This window comes from Dendrobates tinctorius, unplaced genomic scaffold (genome assembly GCF_039654945.1).
Source record: "Dendrobates tinctorius isolate UK_male_01 unplaced genomic scaffold, ASM3965494v1 ptg000099l, whole genome shotgun sequence".
Lineage (NCBI taxonomy): Eukaryota > Metazoa > Chordata > Amphibia > Anura > Dendrobatidae > Dendrobates > Dendrobates tinctorius.
Window position 1 is genome coordinate 7918731 of NW_027361767.1, and position 24398 is coordinate 7943128.

General features: G+C 44.9%; 2 protein-coding genes across 2 annotated transcripts in view; both read left to right on the top strand.

Annotated features, from left to right (window-relative positions):
• The window catches only part of LOC141099311 (beta-1,3-galactosyltransferase 2-like), a 167032-nt gene that overhangs the window by 91487 nt on the left and 51147 nt on the right, over window positions 1-24398 (top strand). The gene's annotated exons all lie outside the window — the stretch shown is intronic.
• Window positions 22685-24080, top strand: LOC141099338 (beta-1,3-galactosyltransferase 2-like). Its single transcript, XM_073587589.1, has one exon. The coding sequence runs from the start codon at window positions 22706-22708 to the stop codon at window positions 23723-23725; it is 1020 nt and encodes a 339-aa protein (XP_073443690.1). The 5' UTR covers window positions 22685-22705; the 3' UTR covers window positions 23726-24080.

Sequence of the window (24398 nt, forward strand, 5' to 3'; positions counted from 1 at the left end):
GGGTAAACTGATTAAATTTGCTGATGACACAAAGCTAGGAGGGATAGCTAATACTAGAGAAGAGTGAGAGAGGATTCAAAAAGATATAAATAAACTGGAGAAGTGGGCAGCAACTAACAGAATGGTTTTTAACAGGGAAAAATGCAAAGTACTACATCTGGGCAATAAAAATGAAAAAAGCATATACAGAATGGGAGGAATAGGCCTAAGCAACAGCACATGTGAAAAAGACTTGGGTATACTAATAGATCACAAACTGAATATGAGTCAACAGTGTGATGCAGCAGCAAAAAAAGCAAATGCAATTCTAGGATGTATTAACAGAAGCATACAGTCTAGATCACGTGAAGTCATTATTTCCCTCTACTCCTCTTTGGTCAGACCTCATCTGGAATATTGTGTCCAGTTTTGGGCACCACATTTTAAAAAAGACATCAACAAACTGGAGCAAGTTCAGAAAAGAGCAACCAGAATGGTGACCGGTCTGCAAACCCTGTCTTATGAGGAAAGGTTGCAGGATTTGGGATTGTTTAGTTTGCAAAAGAGAAGACTGAGAGGAGATTTAATAGCTGTCTACAAATATCTCAAGGGCTGTCACATTGTAGAAGGATCATCTTTATTCTCATTTGCACAAGGAAAGACTAGAAGCAATGGGATGAAACTGAATGGGAGGAGACACAGATTAGATATTAGAAAAAACTTTTTGACAGTTAGAGTGATCAATGAGTGGAACAAGCTGCCACGAGAAGTGGTGAGTTCTCCTTCAATGGATGTCTTCAAACAGAGGCTGGACAGACATCTGACTGGGATGATTTAGCGAATCCTGCTTTGAGCAGGGGGTTGGACCAGATGGCCCAGGAGGTCCCTTCCAACTCTACGATTCTATGATTCTATGATTCTATGATTCTATGATTCTATGATCATTTAATTGCTACTGCTGTGGAGATTTTTGGACCTGACTGCATACACTGCAAGATTGTACAGGGTATTTGCATGCGTCAGATATTTGGTGAAGTAGAATGAATTTATCTTGGGGACATAGATGACCCCATGTCAGTACCTTATAGCTATCTGAAATAAAAATGCTTACACTGTAATATTCCAATACTTTGATTAGAAGCTTAATCACATTGTACATTTGGTCAGTCTCTTTTATATCTGGCTTCCACATCCTCATACTTTATGTGTACAGGTTTGTAAGTTCTTAATTTGCAATTCCAATGAATCAATATGTATGCCAAAAGGTTGGTGCATGTTTTATAAAAAACCATGTGCTTTATTTACCGTACCATTCTCAGGTCCATTTATTGGTCATTTACTTGTTGTCATGTGATTAGTCCTTAATTATTTAAATATGACCCAACCATTTTGATTTGTGCATTATACTATTACTAAGAATATTAATTCTTTTCCATGGAGTTGTTTGTTTTTTAATGGAAACTTCAATAAAGAAAACACTTTTTTACATGTGCTGAATTTCCTCTTATCTATTATCTATTTTATAGGAACATTAAGCCTAAAAATGAATGTGTAAATTGAACAAGAAATATAGTTGGCCTCACTGTTTGTTCATCTGAAGCATTTTCTTCATGATCAGAAATCTTGCAGTTAAACACTTGCTCATCAGTTCCTGTTTTGCCTGAAAAAAACCCATTCTCTTTTAGCAACAGGCTCTGCAATCTTTTGTCCTGTTGGCCGTCGGGTTCCTGCTTCTGCACAGGAGGAATCCCAAGCCTTGCCTTCTGCAGTCTCCCATTCTGTCCCGACCGCAGAGGAGGCTGCTTATCAAAGACGTCGACTCTGGCGTCTTGCCCCAGCTAGTGCTGTCAGTTTGGTTGCTGCTGGTGTCCGGGGGTCAGCTATAGCAACCTGCACTAGCCAGCAGCGAGCAGCTCCTGGGACTAAGTCCTTCTTTCGGGCTACTGAGCATGCCCATGGATCGACCTCTCATTGGAGGTCAGGGGTCACATGCTCAGGTCCTGTCGCTTCCCCGATTGGCCCACGGGGAAGTTCCCGGAAGGACGCTGCTATAAAAGGTTTGCCTGGCCGCTTGGCCATGCGCTAGTATAAACAGTATTTTGTACCTTTGTGTGAGTGCTGACGGATGCATGTGTTTGCGACTGGCTCATTATGATCCCCTCCCTCTGGTTGTTCTTGCGTATAGGGAATTGGAGTTAGAGTCAGCGCCTACTAGTGGCATTGCTTATGCGCCACCGTGCTCCCAGTTATCTGCATATACTTAGCACCAGTCTGTGACTTTCGGTACAAGGCACTATCGTACTGCGTCAAGTGGTAGCAACCACCAGCGCGGCGCCGTGTGCAGCCCGAGCCAGGGTGATTAGTGGTGTCCACCAGTGCGGTACTGTGCACACTTGTGCGCTATATCTTTAGTTTGCCAAGGTCTGTGAGTGTTAACAGGCTCCGTGTTTATATTCCACGGTTCTGTGCAGTAACAGAATCTGCCTCTGTACACACTGGGTGACGCTAACCCACCTGTGTCCTGTTATATTGCCATATAGCATCTGCCATTACTGAGCAGCAGGTAACATCTCTGCACGGTGGACCCCAGGCTGCGAACGCACCTTGACACCATCTTTTATTACTTGGTGCGTTCTGGTAGCCCTAACATTATCCTACTACATGTATAGCAGTGAGGGGAGGCTTCTGCTGCAGCTAGGTTTCCTACAAATAAACATAGCACACTGAGGAGCTGTCATTGGAGTAATAGACAAAATAAGATAACAAGGAGGTGTTGAAGGATGAAGTACTTTGATTTTGCAATTTTTGTAAATTTCCTATACTTAGTTTTTCTAAAAGATTTGTTTCAGTGGAGGGTCAGAGTTCCTGAATAAGTATTACTTTTAGGAATAGATAGATTTTCACACAGAGTCATAGTTAGCAAGGCCGAAAAAAGACATTTGTCCATCCAGTTCAGCCTATATTCCGTCAGAATAAATCCCCAAATTTACGTCCTTTTAAAGAACCTAATAACTGTAAGATACAATATTGTTACGCTCCAGGAAGACATCCAGGCCTCTCTTGAACCCCTCAACTGAGTTCGCCATCCCCACCTCCTCAGGCAAGGAATTCCAGATTCTCCCTGCCCTAACAGTAAAGAATCCTCTTCTATGTTGGTGGAAGAATCTTCTCTCCTCCAGATGCAGAGAATGCCCCCTTGTGACCGTCACCTTCCTTGGTATAAACAGATCCTCGGAGAGATATTTGTATTGTCCCCTTATATACTTATACATGGTTATTAGATCGCCCCTCAGTCGTCTTTTATCTAGACTAGATAATCCTAATTTTGCTAATCTCTCTGGGTATTGAAGTTCCCCCATCCCCTTTATTTGTTGCCCTCCTTTGTAGTCGCTCCAGTTCCATTTTATCCTTCCTGAGCATCAGTGCCAAAAACTGTACACAGTACTCCATGTGCGGTCTAACCAGAGATTTGTACAGAGGCAGTATAATGCTCTCATCATGTGTATCCAGACCTTTTTGAATGCTCCCCATGATCCTGTTTGCCTTGGCAGCTGCTGCCTGGCACTGGCTGCTCTGGGTAAGTTTATCATTAACTAGGATCCCCAAGTCCTTCTCCATGTCAGATTTACCCAGTGGTTTCCCGTTCAGTGTGTAATGGTGATTTTGATTCCTTCTTCCCATGCGTATAACCTTACATTTATCATTGTTAAACTGCATCTGCCACCTTTCGGCCCAAGTTCCCAACTTATCCAGATCCATCTGTAGCAGAATACTATCTTCTCTTGTATTAACTGCTTTACATAGTTTTGTATCATCTGCAAATATCGATATTTTACTGTGCAAACCTTCTACCAGATCGTTAATAAATATGTTGAAGAGAATAGGTCCCAACACCGACCCCTGCGGTCCCCACGGGTCACAGCGACCCAGTTAGAGAATATACCATTTATAACCACCCTCTGCTTTCGATCACTAAGCCAGTTACTTACCCATTTACACACATTTTCCCCCAGACCCAGCATTCTCATTTTGTGCACCAACCTCTTGTGTGGCACGGTATCAAACGCTTTGGAAAAATCAAGATATACCATGTCCAATGACTCTCCTTGGTCCAGTCTATAGCTTACCTCTTCGTAAAAACTGATTAGATAGATTTGACGGAGCGATTCCTCATAAACCCATGCTGATATGGCGTTACACAGTTACTCTCATTGAGATAATCCAGAATAACATCCCTCAGAAACCCTTCAAATATTTTACCAACAATAGAGGTTAGACTTACCGGCCTATAATTTCCAGGGTCACTTTTACACCCCTTTTTGAATATTGGTGCCACATTTGCTATGCGCCAGTCCTATGGAACAGGCCCCATCGCTATAGAGTCCCTAAATATAAGAAACTAGCAGAAGAGCCCGGCGTTGCCTGGGCATAGTAACCAACTGTGGTTAGTTATAACAAATTATAATGATTATATTGCACATAAAAACATTTCACATCATATATTCAACACTACAGATTTACAACATAAATTAACTAAACGATTACCCAAGTATTGATAGTATTTTATTTTCAACTTATTCAAGATTTTTGGTTTTTCCTTTCGGTGCAAAGATGAACAGATTTTTGGCAATTCCAACTCTTGAACAGGCCACGTAAAGTTGACCATGAGAAAAGCATGTAGATTGAAAATCGATCCCTACTACTTTCAAGGACTGTCCCTGAGCATTGTTAATGGACATTGCAAATAGTAGTTGAACTGGAAACTGGATGCGTTTAAAATAAAAAAACAAATCAGATGGAATGAGTGGAATTCTTGGAATGAAAATGTCCTCTCCTTTGGCACATCCTGTTTCTGAGCTGTGTATCTAACCCTATCCTGTGTGATAATGTCTGCTGAGCTGTGTACCTAACCCTCTCCTGTGTGATACTTTCCGCTGAGCTCTGTATCTAATCCTATCGTGTGTTAATGACTGCTCAGCCATGTATCTAATCCTATCCTGTGTGATACTGACTGCTGAGCAGTGTATCTAATCCTATCCTGTGTGATACCATCTGCTGAGCTGTGTATCTAAACCTATATAGTATATCTTGACTTCAGCAAAGCATTTGACAAAGTCTCTCATACAATCCTTATTGAAAAAATGACTAAGTATGGAATGGACAAGGCAACTGTTAGGTGGATTCATAACTGGCTTAGTGATCGGACCCAAAGAGTGGTCGTAAATGGCTGCACATCCAGTTGGAAGAATGTCTCAAGTGGGGTACCACAGGGCTCTGTCCTGGGCCCTGTATTGTTCAACATCTTTATCAACAATTTAGATAAAGGAATTTAAATAAACTGGAGAAGTGGGCAGCATCTAACACAATGGTTTTTAACAGGGAGAAATGCAAAGTACTACATCTGGGCAATAAAAATGAAAAAAGCATATATAGAATGGGAGGAATAGGGCTAAGTGACAGCACATGTGAAAAAGACTTGGGTATACTAATAGATCACAGACTGAATATGAGTCAACAGTGTGATGCAGCAGCAAAAAAGGCAAATGCAATTCTAGGATGTATTAACAGAAGCATACAGTCTAGATCACGTGAAGTCATTATTTCCCTCTACTCCTCTTTGGTCAGACCTCATCTGGAATATTGTGTCCAGTTTTGGGCACCACATTTTAAAAAAGACATCAACAAACTGGAGCAAGTTCAGAAAAGAGCGACCAGAATGGTGACCGGTCTGCAAACCCTGTCTTATGAGGAAAGGTTGCAGGATTTGGGAATGTTTAGTTTGCAAAAGAGAAGACTGAGAGGAGACTTAATAGCTGTCTACAAATATCTAAAGGGCTGTCACATTGTAGAAGGATCAACTTTATTCTCATTTGCACAAGGAAAGACTAGAAGCAATGGGATGAAACTGAATGGGAGGAGACACAGATTAGATATTAGAAAAAACTTTTTGACAGTTAGAGTGATCAATGAGTGGAACAGGCTGCCACGAGAAGTGGTGAGTTCTCCTTCAATGGAAGTCTTCAAACAGAGGCTGGACAGACATCTGACTGGGATGATTTAGCGAATCCTGCTTTGAGCAGGGGGTTGGACCAGATGGCCCAGGAGGTCCCTTCCAACTCTACGATTCTATGATTCTATGATTCTATCCTGTGTGATACTGACTGCTGAGCCGTGTACCTAATCCTATTGTGTGTTACTGACTGCTCAGCCATGTATCTAATCCTATCCTGTGTGATACTGACTGCTGAGCCATGTATCTAATCCTATTCTGTGTGATACTGTCTGCTGAGCCGTGTATCTAATACTATTCTGTGTGATACTGTGTGCTGAGCTGTGTATCTAATCCTATCTTGTGTGATACTGTCTGCTGAGCGGTGTATCTATTCCTATCCTGTGTGATACTGACTGCTGAGCCGTGTATCTAATTCTATCCTGTGTGATACTGACTGCTGAGTTGTGTATCTAATCCTATCCTGTGTGATACTGACTGCTGAGTCATGTGTCTAATCCTCTCCTGTGTGATACTGACTGCTGAGCAGTGTATCTAATCCTATCCTGTGTGATACCATCTGCTGAGCCGTGTATCTAACCCTATCCTGTGTGATACTGACTGCTGAGCCGTGTACCTAATCCTATCATGTGTGTTATTGACTGCTCAGCCATGTATCTAATCCTATCCTGTGTGATATTGACTGCTGAGCCGTGTATCTAATCCTATCCTGTGTGATACTGACTGCTGAGATGTGTATCTAATCCTCTACTGTGTGATACTGTCTGCTGAGCCGTGTATCTAATACTATTCTGTGTGATACTGTCTGCTGAGCCGTGTATCTAATCCTATCTTGCGTGATACTGTCTGCTGAGCCGTGTATCTAATCCTATCCTGTGTGATACTGGGCTCCCCCTGCAGTGTCAGAGGGTGGTCTGTGTTGGCACTGTAATAAATTGTGTTATTTCCAGCATTACAGAAGGACGATAACACCATAGAAATGCTAAGAATAATAGGCCAAATTGTTTGTTGAATTGGAACGCATGGGGTTAAAATTTCGCCTCACAACATAGCCTATGACACTCTCGGGGTCCAGATGTGTGACTGTGCAACATTTTGTGCCTGTAGCTGCAACGGTGCAGATGCCAATCCCAGACATACACACATACAAACATACACACACACACATTCAGCTTTATATATTAGATAACGGCTTGTCTATTACATTACTTAGTTCTCTTAGTACTCGTGGGTGTATGCCATCTGAACCTGGAGATTTATCTAGTTTAATCTTATTTAGCCAGTTTCTCACCTCTTCTTGGGTTAGATTGGTGACCCTTAATATAGGGTTTTCTTTGTCTCTCGGCATTTCACCTAGCATTTCATTTTCCACCGTAAATACCGTGGAGAAGAAGGTGTTTAATATATTAGCTTTTTCCTCGTCATCTACAACCATTCTTTCCTCACAATTTTTTAATGGGCCTACACTTTCACTTTTGATTCTTTTACTATTGATATAGATGAAGAGCAGTTTGGGATTAGTTTTACTCTCCTTAGCAATGTGCTTCTCTGTTTCCTTTTTGGCAGCTTTAATTAATTTTTTTAGATAAAGTATTTTCCTCCCTATAGTTTTTTAGAGCTTCACCGGTGCCATCCTGCTTTAGTTGCATTTTTGTGCGCTCGGCGCAGTGCCAAAAGGGCGCATGAAGTGGCAAAAGCTTACCAGCGCACGGCTAGCGTACCCAGCGCTAAATATAGGGTACGCCGGTCGCATGCAGCGTCATGCGCCCATAGGAGGAGCTGACCGGAGGAGGCACGGCCAGGGGCAGAGCTTAGCAGCGGCCCTGCGCTGCGCCTCATAGCACAAGTCTGAAAGTAGCCTTACTTCTTTGTCAGCGACATTGGGTTTTTCCTATCTCTTGTCCTTTTATTCCCAAAAGGTATAAACCGCTTACAGTGCCTATTTAGGATGTTCTTAAACATTTCCCATGTATTATCTATATTCTTATTTCTGAGGATATTGTCCCAGTCAACCAGATTAAGGGCATCTCTAAGGCTAGGTTCACATTTGCGTACAGAGGATCTGCGTCCGTCTGCGGACTTAATCCGTGAAGCTCCGCCCAAGGCCACACCTCCTCCTGTCAGCTCCGCCTACATCTGCATACTTCTGCATGCAGTCTGCGTACCCTATCTTTAACATTGGGTACGCAGGTCGTGCGGCTGTATGCGGATGCCTCCGCATGTGTCGTTTTGACGATGCAGCGCCCGCATAAAATTCCAACATGACGCGGGTCGCCGCACTGTCTGAATGGCGCACGCGGAGGCATCCACATACAGCCGCATGACCTGCGAACCTAATGCTAAAGATAGGGTACGCAGGCCGCCTGCAGAAGTATGCAGAATGGATTTCTCTTTTGTCATATACTGCAGCTTCATTCATATTTTTGGGGGTAATTCTTTTACTTTTATACCTTTTCTAGGGTATATTTTGCCTTTGTCAGGTACAGTCCAAAGTTTGTTAATTGGTCATCTAATGCATATCTGCTGAACATGATGTCAGAGTATCAAATACAGAAGAAATAAAGCGAACTCTGGGTGGGACCCAAATAAAAATGATTCTGCTTTGTTATATGCATAATGTAGAAGATTAAAACTTGCACTTTGGATATCTATAACTCCAGGGGATAGTTATACAGAAACATAACCAACTAGTTCCACAAGGAAACGGTGAGTCACAACTGAATAGAACAGCCAAACTGGAATTAACTCTGGGTGAATGGAGTGAGGTAAAGAGATACAATTGCAAAAAGGACACTTGCATAAATTTACATAATATTACAAAAGCAAGATATTTGAGGCATAGGTTCTTAAAAAGAAATGGCAAAATAAAATCAGATATAGCTTGTTGGAAAGTGTATTCTTTCTTTTTCTGGGAGAGGTTCTAAGTAGAGATGAGCGACCTTGTTCGGAAAACGTTCGCCAGTCTCAAATTTGTCATGAATGTAGCACATTCGGATTTTTACTCAAAGTCGGCAAAATTCGGTCACAGTTCGGTAAATCATTGTGATTTCACTAATGATTTGTTATTGTGGTGCCCCTGAGGGTTCAGTCGCCACAGAGGTACTGCACCTCCTCCTGAGGTGTGGTGCCCCACCATTCAGGTAAGGTGGAGACACCTGACCACACTCCAACACCTGCATCCCACACAACATAGTAGTGTAGCAAAGCACCCTTTGGTGGCTCCCTGCTTGGAACACGAAGAGTGCTGGGAGGTAGGTGGAGCTTAGTCTGCAACAAAAGGTTGGGAAGAGTTTAGGATTTAGTCAGTCTGACGGAGTCAGTCAGAGAGAGAAGATCAAGATCCCCAGAGAGGGATGGATGAGGGAAGTGCTGCAGCGGACCTCAGTGACCTGGGTCTGCTGGCACAGGAAAGAGACATTGATGGAAAGCCTGACTCTTCATAAGAAAGATAGATTTGAATGGAACGTAAGGAGAAAAGGACGACTGAGGATTAGGGTTAGAGCAGAACCCTTCCCAAGTTCACAGCGCAAGGCCGGGGTCCGGTCCCCGAGGTTGTTTGGATACTAATGGTCCTGCAGCAGACACCGGAGGAATAGAAGTTGTCACCACTTTATTCCCACACAAGACTTGGGGGCACAACAGCAACGTGAGTGAGCCGGAATTTGGTAGCAAGGAGTCCGCGAAGCAGGCTACAGCTGTCTGCCGTACAAGTAGAGTTCATAGGAACAACTGACAGGAGGAACTCCAGTGTAACTCAGTACTGAGAGTACTTCACTATAGGCGCAAGAAGGGAGACGTTCAGAAAAGGCACATATGTTGGCGGAGTGTTGGAACGGAGTACTTCATCTTGCCTGGAGGTTGGCTGAGCTCCTGACCCAGAGGACACGACACGGAGGCGGGCACCTGTATGCTCAACAGACTGTGAGTAAAGCTTTGGAACTACATGCCCTGGTGTCCTCCGCTTATTCCTGCGCCAACACCCTCAGCACTGCTACATCTCAGTGCCTGACACTGCACCATCTCCATCTCTCCTCTATCTCTTCACCTACACTGCCCTGGGACTACTGCCCTGCCTGTGGAGGGCCACAACATCATTGCTGCACTACACCATCTGTCCCAGAGGATCTGTTTGCAGCGTCGGCTTAACACCTCCCTTGCCGAACACCACAGGTGGCGTCACGAACCATTCATTGAACATTTCTGCTATTTACAATGGGCGCCCAGGGCCACGGACTGGGTCATAGCTGCCGTGACAACAACCCCACTCGTGGAGATCCGCGGGCCCGGTACCGAGTACCCCGCCGCCCTGGGTGTGAGGCCGACTGACCCATTATTACTTTGGCTAGGATAGTGGTACTGAATGATGAGCGGGGGGAATGAGGTGATGTGTTGGATGAGGGGAGGGGGTGTGGAGATGTTATAGAGGCATTTGGAGAGATTACAGGAGCGGTAAGCTCTTTTTTCCCCTTAACTTTATGTCTGTTGATTACGGCAGCCAATGAGGGCTCAGAATTCATCCACAAAGTCATGACACAAGGTCTTCTTTGATTGGCTGCTGAAGTCACACGTCCCTGGCCATATAAAAAGTGGACATCTTGTTTAGCTGGCGCCATTGTCCCAGTGTCACAGTGCAGAGAGGTTTCTCCTTCGCTAGTGCTGCTCCTGAAAGTGAACTTGTCAGTTAAATAGATAAGATCCTGTCCTGTGTGAAATTGATCATCCACCATCGAAGGAGATTGTGCAAAAACTGTGTGGCAGTCTCCGGAAGCCCCAATTGCTACTCCAAATCATTTGTCATGAAACTGTGTTTCAATGGCAAATCAGAAGGCCAGATTTCCATTTAAAAACCATTAGGCCTAATATTGGATTGCAGCCACACGAAACCCAAATTGCTACACCAAATTGTTTGTGATAAAACTGTGTTTCAGGAGCAAATCAGAAGGCCAGATTTCCACTTAAAAATTGTTAGGTATAACAGTGTTGTTCAGGCACAATATGTAAAAAAATAAATAGTGATTGTTCATTTACATTAGTTACTGGTGACTGACAGCTGTGGGCCTAAAGTTGTGAAACAGCAAGTTACAAGAGGGAAAGGCTACTTATAACATGAGTGGGAAAAAGCGAGGTCATGGTGAAAAGCGAGGTCATGGTGGAAAGGGGAATAGCCTTGGTGTCCGACGTGTAGGTGGGTTAGGTGTTAATGTTAATGAAAGTTCATCTGAACAAACATCGTCTTTTCCTATCCAAAGACCACTGACAACATTTGTTACTGGCTGAGCTACAAGACTCCCTTTCTAAAGCAGCCGCAAAGCGATACGCCTTGTAGATGAGGTACAGAAAAAGCATGTGCTACAGTGGATGGCAAGCGCTGCATCTAGTGGCCTCTCCTCCTCTTCCTTCATCTTAACATCTCACACAGTACAATCCTCAGAGGTGATACGCCCATCTGACTGTGGGAAACCACAGATGGACCATTCTGCAGAGCTGGTCACACATTCTATTCCATGAGCATCAGAGAATCCAGAGGAGGAAAGCATCTGCATCGATGACCCAAATTTTTCATTCTGGATTCGGGGCTGGATGAAAAAGGGTCTGAGCAGAATCCAGACCCTCATCACCAGATGTTAACCTCCAAGGGTGTAGGTGATCCTGATGAGACTCAGATACCAGAGGTATGCACAGACTGTACTGTGGTGTCAGGGCAGGAAGAGAAGGAGAGTGACTTTCAGGGTGAGGAGTATGAGAACAGAGGATGACAATGAAGTTGTTGACCCCAATTGGTCTGAACCCAGAGGTACGCAGCTGAGTAGCTCAGCAGAGGAGGTGGAGAAATATGAGGCGGTTACGTTGCGGCTTCAAATACAGACACAAAGTGATGCAACCACGACAAGCACTGTATCCTCAAACTCAACTTTGGCTGTGGCCAGCACTGGTCACGAATGTGCAGTTTGCAGGGGCGGCAAGGGTTGCAAATCTGTCAAATTTGCAAAAAAAACTCAGTAGAGGCAAAAGTTTCAATAATTTGACAACTACATGCATGAACCGGCACACGCACGATCAACATGCCTTAGTGTGGAAATTTCACTGCACTAAAATGTGGACTAGCAGGCCTTGAAAACCTCTGGGTGTCCCATCAACACCATCTGCTGCTTATTTCTCCTCTGTCACCATGCCAAGTCTTCTTACACAGATCTCCAGCCACAGAAACTCCACTTATTTACTCCTTACAGTCGGGGTGAGTGAGAGCCAGTCAGCTGCTACAGAAGTAGATATGCCTGTTGCTTTTGCATCAACTAGCATAACTCATTTTTCTCAATCCACCATAACATCTCCGCCTGCACCTCACTCACAGTCCAATAGTTTGTCATGTTCTCTGAACTCCACCCTCTTTCAGCACAGCAACCAGCCCACGGCCCCGCAGTTGTGGTCACGTAAAATCATGTTTCCTCCTACACATGCCAAAGCTAAGAGCTTTAACTCCACTATCTTCAATCTGTTGGCCATGAAAATGTTGCTTTTCCATCTAGTGGATACAGACAGTTTCAGAAAGTTGATAGCCGTCACAATCCCCCAGTACCGCTAAGTCACCTGCACTACACCAGCATGTCACTGACAACATTACCCGTTCACTGAAAAAATCAATGTCTGCCAGGGTGCATTGCACCACTGACACATGGACATGCAAACAAGAGCAGGGTTGTCACATCTCCCTGACAGGGCACTGGGTGACTCTGGTGGCTGTGGGAGCAGTTGGTTAAGGAAGTGCTCCACAAGACTTTGAATGTGGGACAAACCTCTGGATCTAACAGCTCCTCCACTTTTTCTGGCTCCTCCACCTCCTCTAGGGTCTCTATCTGTGTCCTCAATCTCTTCTTTAACCCAACACGCATTCCAACAGTGCAGATAGAATCCCCCACCTCCGTACTGCGCAGCCATGGCTCACCGAAATCAGGCAGTGTTCAAATTAATATGCCTTTGTGATCGAGGTGACACAGCTCAACAGTTGTGGACTGCTATACAGGCTGAGTTAGAGCAATGGCTGTCTGTACTGAAGCTGGAGCCAGGGAAGGTCATATGCGATAACGATACAAACCTGGTGGCGGCCCTATGCAAGGGCTACCTCACACACGAGTCTTGCATGGCTCCCATCCTCATCCTGGTGGTATAGCAATTTCTCAACCGCTATTCTGGCCTGGATGCATTGCTGCTGAATGCACGGTCGCTGTGTGCTGTGCTCCCTTCCTCCAGTCGCACCCCACAGGTCATCGACAGTGAGATCTTTCGGCTTACCGGTTAACCATTTGATTTGCAATGCTCCGACAAGATGTAATTCCACTATGGACATGTTGCAGCGACTGTGGCAGTGGCGATGAGCCCTGGTGAAGTATGTTCTTTTGCATTGCCTGTGCCATTGCAGTATGGAAATGGTGAAACTCACGCTTGCGGAGTGGGCACAGAAGAAGGACCTCTGCATCCTTCGGCACAGTTTTGAAATGGCTAGTAAGAAGGTTAGTGCTGACGATGCCGTCATCAGCATCACATTTACATGCTGGAGCATACTTTGAATAGTCTGCGAGGTGGTGGTCCCAGAGGAAGTGGTGGAAGCAGAGGAGTATGCAGAAGGGATAACAATATCTCAAATTTCCTGACTATCATCACACAAGCTGGTGCCATGGGAGGGTGGCTTACACATATCAAGAGGGCTCATGGTACCAGACAAACTGATACTGAAGGTGCAGGAGCCAAGGAAAAAATGTAGGAGGGTGAGGTGATGGACACACAAGATTAAGGAGATGAAGAGTAAAATTATGCCCTTTCTGTTGACAGCGGATGGTGGGTGGGGATGGAGGAAGCAACCTTCAGTGTTATGTAGTACGTGTGCCGACTGAGGGGTGGTCCATTTTGGCCACGAGATGGACTGACAACAGATGCAGAAACTCGTTCAATCAGGTCCAACTTTATTGGGTGTCCACAGCAAACACAACAGCTTCTGCTCCTAGGTCCAGGTACCTCTCACCTCCCTCCTGCTCCTGTTTGGCGAAGACCCCTGGGTTCTTTCACTGTGGCTGCCGTTAGGCCCACGGCCACAGTGCTTTCCCCTGCTGAGTCTGCCCGCTGCAACACTTACTGCTCCTTCAGTGTCCAGCCGTCCGGTACCCCAGGCCTCCTTTTTCCTGCATCCTACGTCCTGCCGCTGTCCTGTCAGGGCCACCCCTTGACTCTCCGTCTCTCTCTCCTATCTGTTCCTGAGCTCTGCTTCTCCTGAGCTCTTCTTTGTCTCCGCCGTCCCCCTGAGAGAGATCTCCTCAACCCTGGGACTCTCCTTCCTTTTATCTCCTTATCCTGTAAATCCCCTTCCCAGTCCTGTAACTCCACCCACCATTACTCTGCGTTTCCCTAGCCTAAAGCTGCTGTTAAGCCCTTTTCTCACTACCATATGTCTAGTGTCTGAAACTCGGTACTACACAGGCTTTCCCCAATTCTAGCTGTTACCCCACATATATGCATTCAAGTCAGAATAAAGCATTGTACACATCACATGTTGCATTTTCTTCTTCACCAGACAGGTTCATAGGTCAGTCCACCCCCTACAGTTACCCCACCACCAGCACACCATGGAGTTGGACCTCTTGGAAGCGCCCGACACATGAGCATCTTCTTGCTGCACAACATAATGCCTATTGTGTTAGGGTTAAAAATAGTGCTGACTACTGGCTTGCCACTCTTTTAGATCCATGGTGCAGAACTAAATTTAGCCAGATGCTTACCCCCCTGGAAAAGGATGCGCATATACTGGAGTATCAAAACACGCTTGCAGTCAATCTTAATGGTGATTTTCCCCAAGACAGCACTGAGGCACACAGTGTGAATCACAGTTCTAGACATCCAACCCCAGGAATATCAAGGCATCAACGCAAAAACATTAGCGGCAGCAGCAGTGTAAGTGGCATAAGCAATTTCTGTGCCTCGTTTCACACATTTTTTAGACCAGTCCATGCACTAGGAAAGCAGACTGCAAGTCTGACCATTGTGAACGACTGGAAAGGATGGTAAAGGAGTATCTGGAGCTCAATATTAATTTCATCAGGGGGTTTGGATACCTTTGCATTTTGGTCTTCAAAAATGGAAACTGATGTTTGTGCCATCTGAGTGTGGCTGGAATAAAAATAAATGGAAGTGTTGCATGAAGAATCATGTCTCCCAGTAAAGAAGGCTTACACCACTCCCTTAACCACCAGGTCCACATTGAAACTTCAATTTCAAGCTATAAATGCTGGGCCAGACCTTTATACCTCATGCATGGCCCATGGTTGACTGCTGCTGTGCCATTTGCAAATGTCTACTGTGGGTCAATTGATGTCACGCTTCCTGGTGTCTGCCGATAATTTTAGCTGTCTGGGAAGCTTTTTGTCACCCGTTAAGGTGTTGTGTAAATGTTTGGTTTGGCCTCCCATTGATTCTAATGGGGTTCTGGTATGTTTGTCGAACCTTTCGGCGAACATATTCATATTTATATGTCGGTGTGTTCTCATAAGGCAAGTATTTTTATTACCAAGTGTAGTTTTCTTTGTACGTCCATGGGCAACCATTTATAGTTATTGAGGCCACATATTATATACACATCAGATGGAAATTCAAAATTGGAAAGTAATATATCGTCATGTCTGTAGGGTCATACGTTCCTCAGGAATCTTGACTTTCTTGTAGTTCCCTTAAACCTTTTGATATTTCGTTAGTGTAAGGAAGGTGGACTGACAGATGGACCAGTCTGCAGTAGGAAGGCAAAGGGTGTAGTGCATTGTAGGTTAGAGATGGGAAAAACAGCTGGAGATTAAGAGGAAGAGTGTAAGATTTAAGTTTGACCATTAGAGGGCAGTGGAGAGTATGAGGATGGGACTGAACAATTGGCTAAAGAAACTGTCAAGTCATGGGGGGCAGGGTTACCAGAGCGTGAGGGACAAAAAAGGCAGAGAGAAGGTTCTGGAAGGGTCAGTCAGCGAGGGGAGCACAGGTGGCAGAAAGGTCTGCTGAGGAGAAGAAGCTCTGGAGGGGACTGACAGCTGAAATAGGTCACGGGGGGTGGCCCGGACAGGAGGGGCCGCAGACAGAGACAGACTGGGGTACCAGTAAAGGAACGGACTCGGACTGGTAAAACGCTGTGGTGGTAGGCCTAGGGCAGCCACAGTGGAAGAGCCGCGAGGGACGCTAATTAGCTAAAGTAAGAAAGTGAAGGTACCCAGGCCTGAGTGCGGAGTCGAGCAGCTGCTGTGTGGAGCTGCGGAGTCTGTTGAGCAGCTGCTGTGTGAAGCCGCGGAACCTTTCGAGCAGCTGTTGTGTGGAGCTGTGGAGTGTATTGCGCAGCTGCTGTGTGGAGCTGTGGAGTGTATTGCGCAGCTGCTGTGTGGAGCTGTGGGTCATGGAAAATACGATCAATAAAGAAGACCTGTTGGACACCATCCTGTCTCTGTCTCGAGTCTGTCTGCGGCCAGTAACGGACCACCCCCCCTGTCAGTTACCACTACCTACATTGTTAGGAACGGCAGAACGCACCAAATAAAAATAATAATAAAATGCGTTCTCCGCTCAGTGTCCACCGTGCAGTAGGTGTTACACCGCTGCTAGGTAATGACAGAGGAGCAATATGGCGGTAAAATGCGCACGGGTTCAACTTCACCCGAAGTGCGCAGAGCAGGCTCTGTTCACACACAGAGACACCGCAACATAAACATACAAAAACGCTGAGCCTGTTGTGTCACAGGCCTCAGGAAAATGCACACACGGTATCTGGTCACAGGAGCAGGATCTAATACAGAGGAGCTGTGTCCTTCTAGACCTACCGTGTGTGCGGCGTCGCTACTGCGAGCGCCAAGAAGGGCTGCAACTGCAACGCGGCGTAGGACACTGCCGCTCGACGACAAAGCTAGAAAGCAAGCGCAATGTCGGACGTTAGCGCAGAGGTACGGTGTGCACAGTGGCCTAAGGCTTGCCACTGACTGGCGCTGACTGCTGGACTAATTCCCTATCCACATGCGTAATATCAGAGGGAAGGGGTTTTATAATGAGTCAGTCACCAGAATCATACATCCGTCCCCATTCACACATAGCAAATATTCTATACTAGCGCATGGCCGAATGGTCATGCACGCTTTTTATAGCCGTGCGGGACCTTCCAGATCTCCGAGATGGACCAATGAGATTTGGAGCAGGACCTGGGCACATGACTCCTAATCTCCAATGGGAGATCGCCTCGTGAGCATGCCCAGCAGAAGCACAGAGGAACTTAGTCTCTGGAGCGGTCTGCTGCAAAGTAATCTTCTCTGCAGACGCAGAAACCAGACGCCTAACATACATTATCTCAAATTTTTTTTAACTAAAATGATATTCACCACAGTTTCTTAGCTCTTCTTGCCATCACTAGTAGAACAATTACATAAATTAATATTTCTTTCACTAAAAGAAGATACAGTGGGGGAAATAAGTATTTGTTCCCTTGCTGATTTTGTAAGTTTGCCCACTGACAAAGACATGAACAGCGTATAATTTTAAGGGTAGGTTAATTTTAACACTGAGAGATAGAATATAAAAAATTAAATCCAGAAAATCACATTGTATAAATTATGAAAAACTTATTTGCATTTTGCAGTGAGAAATAAGTATTTGATCCCTCTGGCAAACAAGACTTAATACTTGGTGGTAAAACCCTTGTTGGCAAGCACAGCAGTCAGACGTTTTTTGTAGTTGATGATGAGGTTTGTGCACATGTCAGGAGGAATATTATTCCACTCCTCTTTGCAGATCATCTCTAAATCAGTAAGATTTTGAGGCTGTTGCTTGGCAACTCGAAGCGTCACCTCCCTCCATAAGTTTTCTATGGGATTAAGGTCTGGAGACTGGCTAGGCCACTCCATAACCTTAAAGTGCTTCATTTTGAGCCACTCCTTTGTTGCCTTAGCTGTATCTTTTGGGTCATTGTCTTAGTGGAAGACCCAGCCACGACTAATTTTTAATGTCCTTGCGAAGGGAAGAAGGTTGTCACTCAGGATTTTACGGTGGCTTCATTCATTCTCCCATTGATTTGATGAAGTAGTCCTGTGCCCTTAGCAGAGAAACACCCCCAAAACATAATTCTTCCACCTCTGTGCTTGACAGTGAGGACGGTGTTCTTTGGGTTGTAGGCAGCATTTCTCTTCCTCCAAACACGGTGAGTAGAGTTAATGCCAAAGACCTTCTTGAGCAGGGAGGCCTTGCGGGCACTGCAGGATTTTAAACCTGTACGGTGTAATGTGTTACCTATGGTGACTGTGGTCCCAGCTGCCTTGAGATTTTTAACAAGTTCCCCCGTGTACTTTTAGGCTGTTATCTCACCTTCTTCATGATCAAGGATACCCCACGAGGTGAGATTTTTCATGGTGCCCCAGATCGACGTCGATTGACAGTCATTTTGCATTTCTTCCATTTTCTTACTATTGCACCAACAGTTGTCTCCTTCTCACCCAGCGTCTTAAGGTACTGTCACACTTAGCGATGCACCAGCGATCCCGACCAGCGATATGACGCGGTCAGGATCGCTGGTGCATCGCTAAGTGGTCGCTAGTGAGCTGCCACACAGGCAGTTCTCACCAGCGACATAGCTGGGGACGGGGGTCGCTACTTACCTGTCACACGCAGCGATCCTGACGTCCTCCCGCCCGGCTCCACGCTCGTCGCTCGTCTCTCCACAGGAAGCGCTGCAAGAAGCTGATGATGAGAAACAGTCCAGGACGTTCTCGCGCGATCAGCAATAACCAGCGGGGGAGCAGTCGGAGGTAAGTATCAGACACAGCGATATCGCTAGCAATATCGCTATAACGTCACAAGTTATAGAGATATTACTAGCGATATCGCTTAGTGTGACAGGGCCTTTACTTATGGTTTTGTAGCCCATTCCAGCTTTGTAAAGCTCTATAATCTATAATCTTGTCCCTGACATCCTTGTCTGACTGATTAATTGAGTCTGTGGACAGGAGTATTTTATAAAGGTGACTGCATAAGACAGCTGTCTTTAATGCAGGTAACGAGTTGATTAGGAGCGTCTAACTGCTCTGTAGGAGCCAGAACTCTTATTGGTTGGTAGGGGATCAAATTCTTATTTCTCACTGCAAAATGCAAAAAAAAATTATATAGTTTATACAATGTGATTTTCTGGATTTTATTTTTGATCTTCTATCTCTCACTGTTAAAAATAACCTACCCTTAAAATTATAGACTGGTCATGACTTTGTCAGTGGGCAAGCTTACATAATCAGTAAGGGATCAAATACTTATTTCCCCCTCACTCTATTTTGTGCATCATTATTCAATTCCAACAATTAGTCCAACAACTGCGTCAAAGTTCCTTACACTTGCCAGTCCTACTCTAACATGAAAACCTCAAAAAGAGGAAAAAATCCTCCAAAAAATTCAGATACAAACCAGACAGGCCCAAATGCATCTGCACTAATACAGGGTGCAGCGGACCCAAGTAAAATGGCAGCTGCACAGGTGCATAAATAGCAAATGAAACAGCCAGCCTACAATCAAGGATGGCCGTGTGGCACACCAGTGCAGAAGAAATAATCCGCATGTGGCAGTGTTCACACAGGGAATGCAGGGCTTCTGGTTCACAACCTCTTAGTAACACCATATAGGGGGGCTGCCCAGTGCCAACTAGAATGCATCCCGTGTGAACAGAGGCCACAGTTTACAGAACCATTTGGGCCCAACTGCACCCTGGAAGAAATATAAAAAGTGCACAAAAAACATATCAATATATGTAATGTATTGGTTGATATTAAGGCCTCAATACGGAAGCTGACAAACTGCGTCAAAGTTCCTTACACTGGCCAGTCCTACTCTAACATGAAAACCTCAAAAAGAGGAAAAAGAAGGCGGGGGCAGTTGATGACACGGCGGCACATCGCCACTGTCATTCAGTGGCGGGGGCAGATCGCCCCTGTTAACTGGTATGGGGGTCGGATCGGTGTCACCAGCCATGTCCGATGCTACAGCAGCGTTGGACATGGCCGGATTGTAATATTCAATCAATTTTCATTGATGAAATATTACTATCGCTCTGATTGGCTGTTTCATTTTTAACAGCCAATCAGAGCGATCGTAGCCACGTGGGGGCGAAGCCACGCCCCCCGTGGTGAAGTACAAAGCCCCCTGTATCTGCGGGTCGGGTGACCTTTCAGTGACCTAGGTCACCCGACCTGCAGGGGGGGCTTTAAAGTCATGATGCCACATAGGCGTCACTGGTCAGATTGGTACCAGTTTTCATGACGCCTATGTGGCATCATTGGTCGTGAAGGGGTTAAAATTATAGACTGGTCATGTCTTTGTCAGTGGGCAAACTTACATAATCAGCAAGGGATCAAATCCTTATTTCCCCCCACTCTATTTTGTGCGTCATTATTAAATTCCAACAATTAGTCTTGAACAACTCTTGTGGTGTCAATGGCACCGCCACATGGGGTATAATTCTATGCTGCTACAGGGAAGAGTGTGTGGATTAAACAGTCAATGAAATTAATCAACTTCACTATAGATGTTAATGAATTTGTGGTCCCACTTGTATAGAAGATGTGCATGTATAGCCATGGCAGTGATCAAAACTAGCACCAAACCACTTACCTGAAACACATGCATAATGTAGCCTGACCGGTGTCAGGGGTGATTGAGAGCATTTTACAATGAGAAGCTTGCATAAAAGGTGACTTTCTCTCTAGTTTAACTGAGGCTGGTGAGGTTAATTGGACATAAAATGGCACTTCAGACCTAAGCGACAGACATTTCAGCACGTGCTGCTTTACCACCACCTCGTCTTCAGGATTTCATGAAACACACAGCTCCAGTCTTTCAGGATATGGTATGGAAAACAATCATGCTTTTCAATTTGTGACAATGTATATGGTAATGAATTGATGTCTCCTATAAGGTCCATGTGTAGGTGCTGAGTATTAAGAACTAGTCTTATTAGGACTCATAAAAAGTATCTCGCAGGGAGAGAGTCCTGTTTTTCTCCTGGGAGTATTTCTGATTTAGTATAGAGCTTCTTGCATACAGTTTTCCTGTTTGTACCATTTTCTGATTCTTTAACTTCAGTGTCCCATTCAGTCTCTCAGCTTTGCCACTGCTGTGAGGATGATATGGGGTATGCAATGCTTGCTTTTTTCCAAACTCTTTAAGATCTTTCTCGACCCTCTTCCCGTGACATGTGTTTCCCTGTCACTTTTTGTTATCTCCTGTATACCACATCAGCATGAATTGTGTCATTCAAAACTACAACTTGCCTTGGAAAAAAACAAGCCCTTATACGACTTTTTCAACTGAAAATTAAAAAAAGTTGTGGTGATCGGGAGAAGAGGAAGAAAAAAAAAAGCAAAAAATGAAAATTGGATGCCGTGAGAAGAAGTTAATAGAATTGGTATTCTTATATAGAGCAAAGGGATTTTTCACACTCTTAGGCTACTTTCACACTTGTGTTTTTTTGTGCTGCGCTGCGTGCGCAGTGCAAACGCGCATAAAAACGTATCATGCGTTTTTTAATGCATTTCCTTGTTTTTTGCAAAAAAACGCATGCTTTTTTTTGCACTGACGTGCGCATGACCATGCGCACATCAGCGCTCCCATAGACTTTAATGTGTGTTTGGGTGAATTTCGTGCGCATTGCGTGCGCATGCGTTTTTTTGAGACAGGTCGGATGCACAAAAAATGCAACAGGATGCATGTTGTGCGCCCGGGCGCACACTACAAAAAAACGCATGCGCATACAAACGCAAACAAACGCATGACAATGCGCACCCATGCTAAGTATAGGAAAAAAAACGCATGCGCATTTATGCGCAAAAACGCAGCGCAAAAAAATGCAAGTGTGAAAGAAGCCTAAAAAGGGAATCTGTCACCCCATGGAATCATAGAATCGTAGAGTTGGAAGGGACCTCCTGGGCCATCTGGTCCAACCCCCTGCTCAAAGCAGGATTTGCTAAATCATCCCAGTCAGATGTAATGCTGTAATGCTGTAGATAAGCCCCTGATGTAACCTGAAAGATAAGAAAAATGAGTTACACTATATTATACTCACGCAGGGGCGGTCCGGGTCCGGTTTTGGTCCAATGGGTGTCACGGTCCGGTTCGGTGCCTCCCATCTTCTAACGGTGACGCCTTCTTCTTTGCTGCCTGTCACGGCTCCTGTGTAGGCGCACTGCTCTGCCCTGTTGAGGGCAGAGCAGAATACTGCAGTGCGCAGGTGCCGGACCTCTCCCAGTGCCTGCGCACTGCTGGACTCTGCGACTGCACAGGAGCCACGACAAGCAGCAAAGAAGAGGACATCACCGTTAGAAGATGGGAGGCGCCGGACCAAGACCGGACCGCCCCCCGGTAAGTATAATATAACTCAGTTTTCTTATCTTTCAGGTTACATCGGGGGCTTATCTACAGCATTACAGAATGCTGTAGATAAGCCCCTTGTGGCTGTGCCAGCAGCTGATAGGCGAAAAATGGGGCGACAGATTCCCTTTAAGATCCAGGGTTTGGGTGCAATTGCATCTGCTATAGCGAAGCCCCTGCATTAGGACTGTAAATAATGTAGACTGCTGATTTTCATTGTGGAAGTTTTTCCACAATTTTTTTCTTTTTTTTACATTTTGTCTCATTTTTGCAGAAATCTTGGTGAGGCCCTGGTCTTCGCAGGACAAAATGCATGGACGAATCTGCTCCCGGAAATTTCTTACCTTTTATTTTGGGATCCTGATGTTAATGTCTGGCTACTTATTCTACTCTGAAAGTCAAATAAATCTAGTCAATAATTGGAATGAAGATTCTGCAAAATTTCAGGGGAAAAAAAAATCTGTGAATAATTTGATTTTCCCAGTCTTCAAGCACCCATTGGCTCCTCCATATCCATTTCCATACAAGTTCCTCATTAATCAGCCGGACAAGTGCAAGAATCGGAAGCCTTTCCTTGTTATAATGGTGCTTGTACAGTGCCAGGACTTGGAGTCGAGACACATAATCCGAGAAACATGGGGTAATGAAAGTCTTTACGATGTTGAGGTGGTCAGGATTTTTCTGGTGGGTCAACCTCAGATTGCTCCTCAGCGAACCAAAGATGTGTTGAAAGAAGAAAGTGTGACCTTTGGGGACATCATCCAACAAGACTTCATGGACACCTATTACAATTTGACCTTGAAAACCTTAATGGGTATGGAGTGGGTGACCAAATTCTGTCCTTCTGCCAGTTATGTCATGAAGATAGACAATGACATGTTTCTTAATGTAGACTACCTGATTCATAACGTTCTTTATCCAGACTTACCAGTTCGTACAAATTACTTTACAGGAGCTGTATATAACAACACTAGACCTAAGAGGAAAAAATCTTCAAAGTGGTACATCCCTAAGGAAGTCTATCCAAATGATACCTACCCACCTTACTGCTCGGGACCTGGATATGTCTTTTCAAGTGACGTGGCAAATAAAATCTATGATGTGGCCCAAGGACTTAGGGTCATCCCCATGGAGGATGCTTTCATAGGAATTTGCTTGTATGAGCTCCACATTCCACTTAGTGTTCCCCCTAGTGGATTATTTATTGACCGCAAGGTTCATTACAACCATTGCAAATTTAGGAAAGTTGTCACGGTGCACCATTATGGTGGACATAAACTACGGAATATATGGTCAGATTTTTGGGCTAACAGATCTCAGAAGTGCTAATAAGATGGAAACTACAAGGGACTGGAACAAATAAATCATATTTGAGGCGATCTTCGCAAGATGAAGGGACTCTTCATAAATTGAAAGAAGCAAATTTACACATATGGAAATTTTTTGGAGAATTTATGTAACAAACTCTCTCTCTATATAGTTTTTATTTATTTAAAAGTTATGGACACATTTGCACTGATTTTTGTATTTTTATTTTATTTGTTTAAATGCAAAATTAAGCAACCTTGAGAATACATTATTAGAAAAATCTACCATTTTCTGCTGTATAGTCTGTGTACCTGCTTCACATGTCCGGCTTTCCTGCTGCTCACGATGTAGATTAGGAACTCCTGGCTGTGTCAGCTCTCTTTGCTTTCATTCATCCTTCTCTTAAGCCCCCTTTACATTTAGCGATGCACCAGCGATCCGACCCGGTCAGGATCGCTGGTGCATCGCTAAATGATCGCTAGTGAGCTGTCACACAGGCAGATCTCACAGCGATGCAGCAGCGACGCAGCGGACGATACTCACCTTTCACACACAGTGATCCTGACGTCCTCCCGTCCGCCTCCACGCGTTGCTCGTCGGCGCCAGCAGGAATCCCAGCAGGAAGCGCCCGATGAGAAATGGAGCCGGACATTCTCGCGCGATCAGCGATGGACAGCGGGGGAGCCGGTCAGAG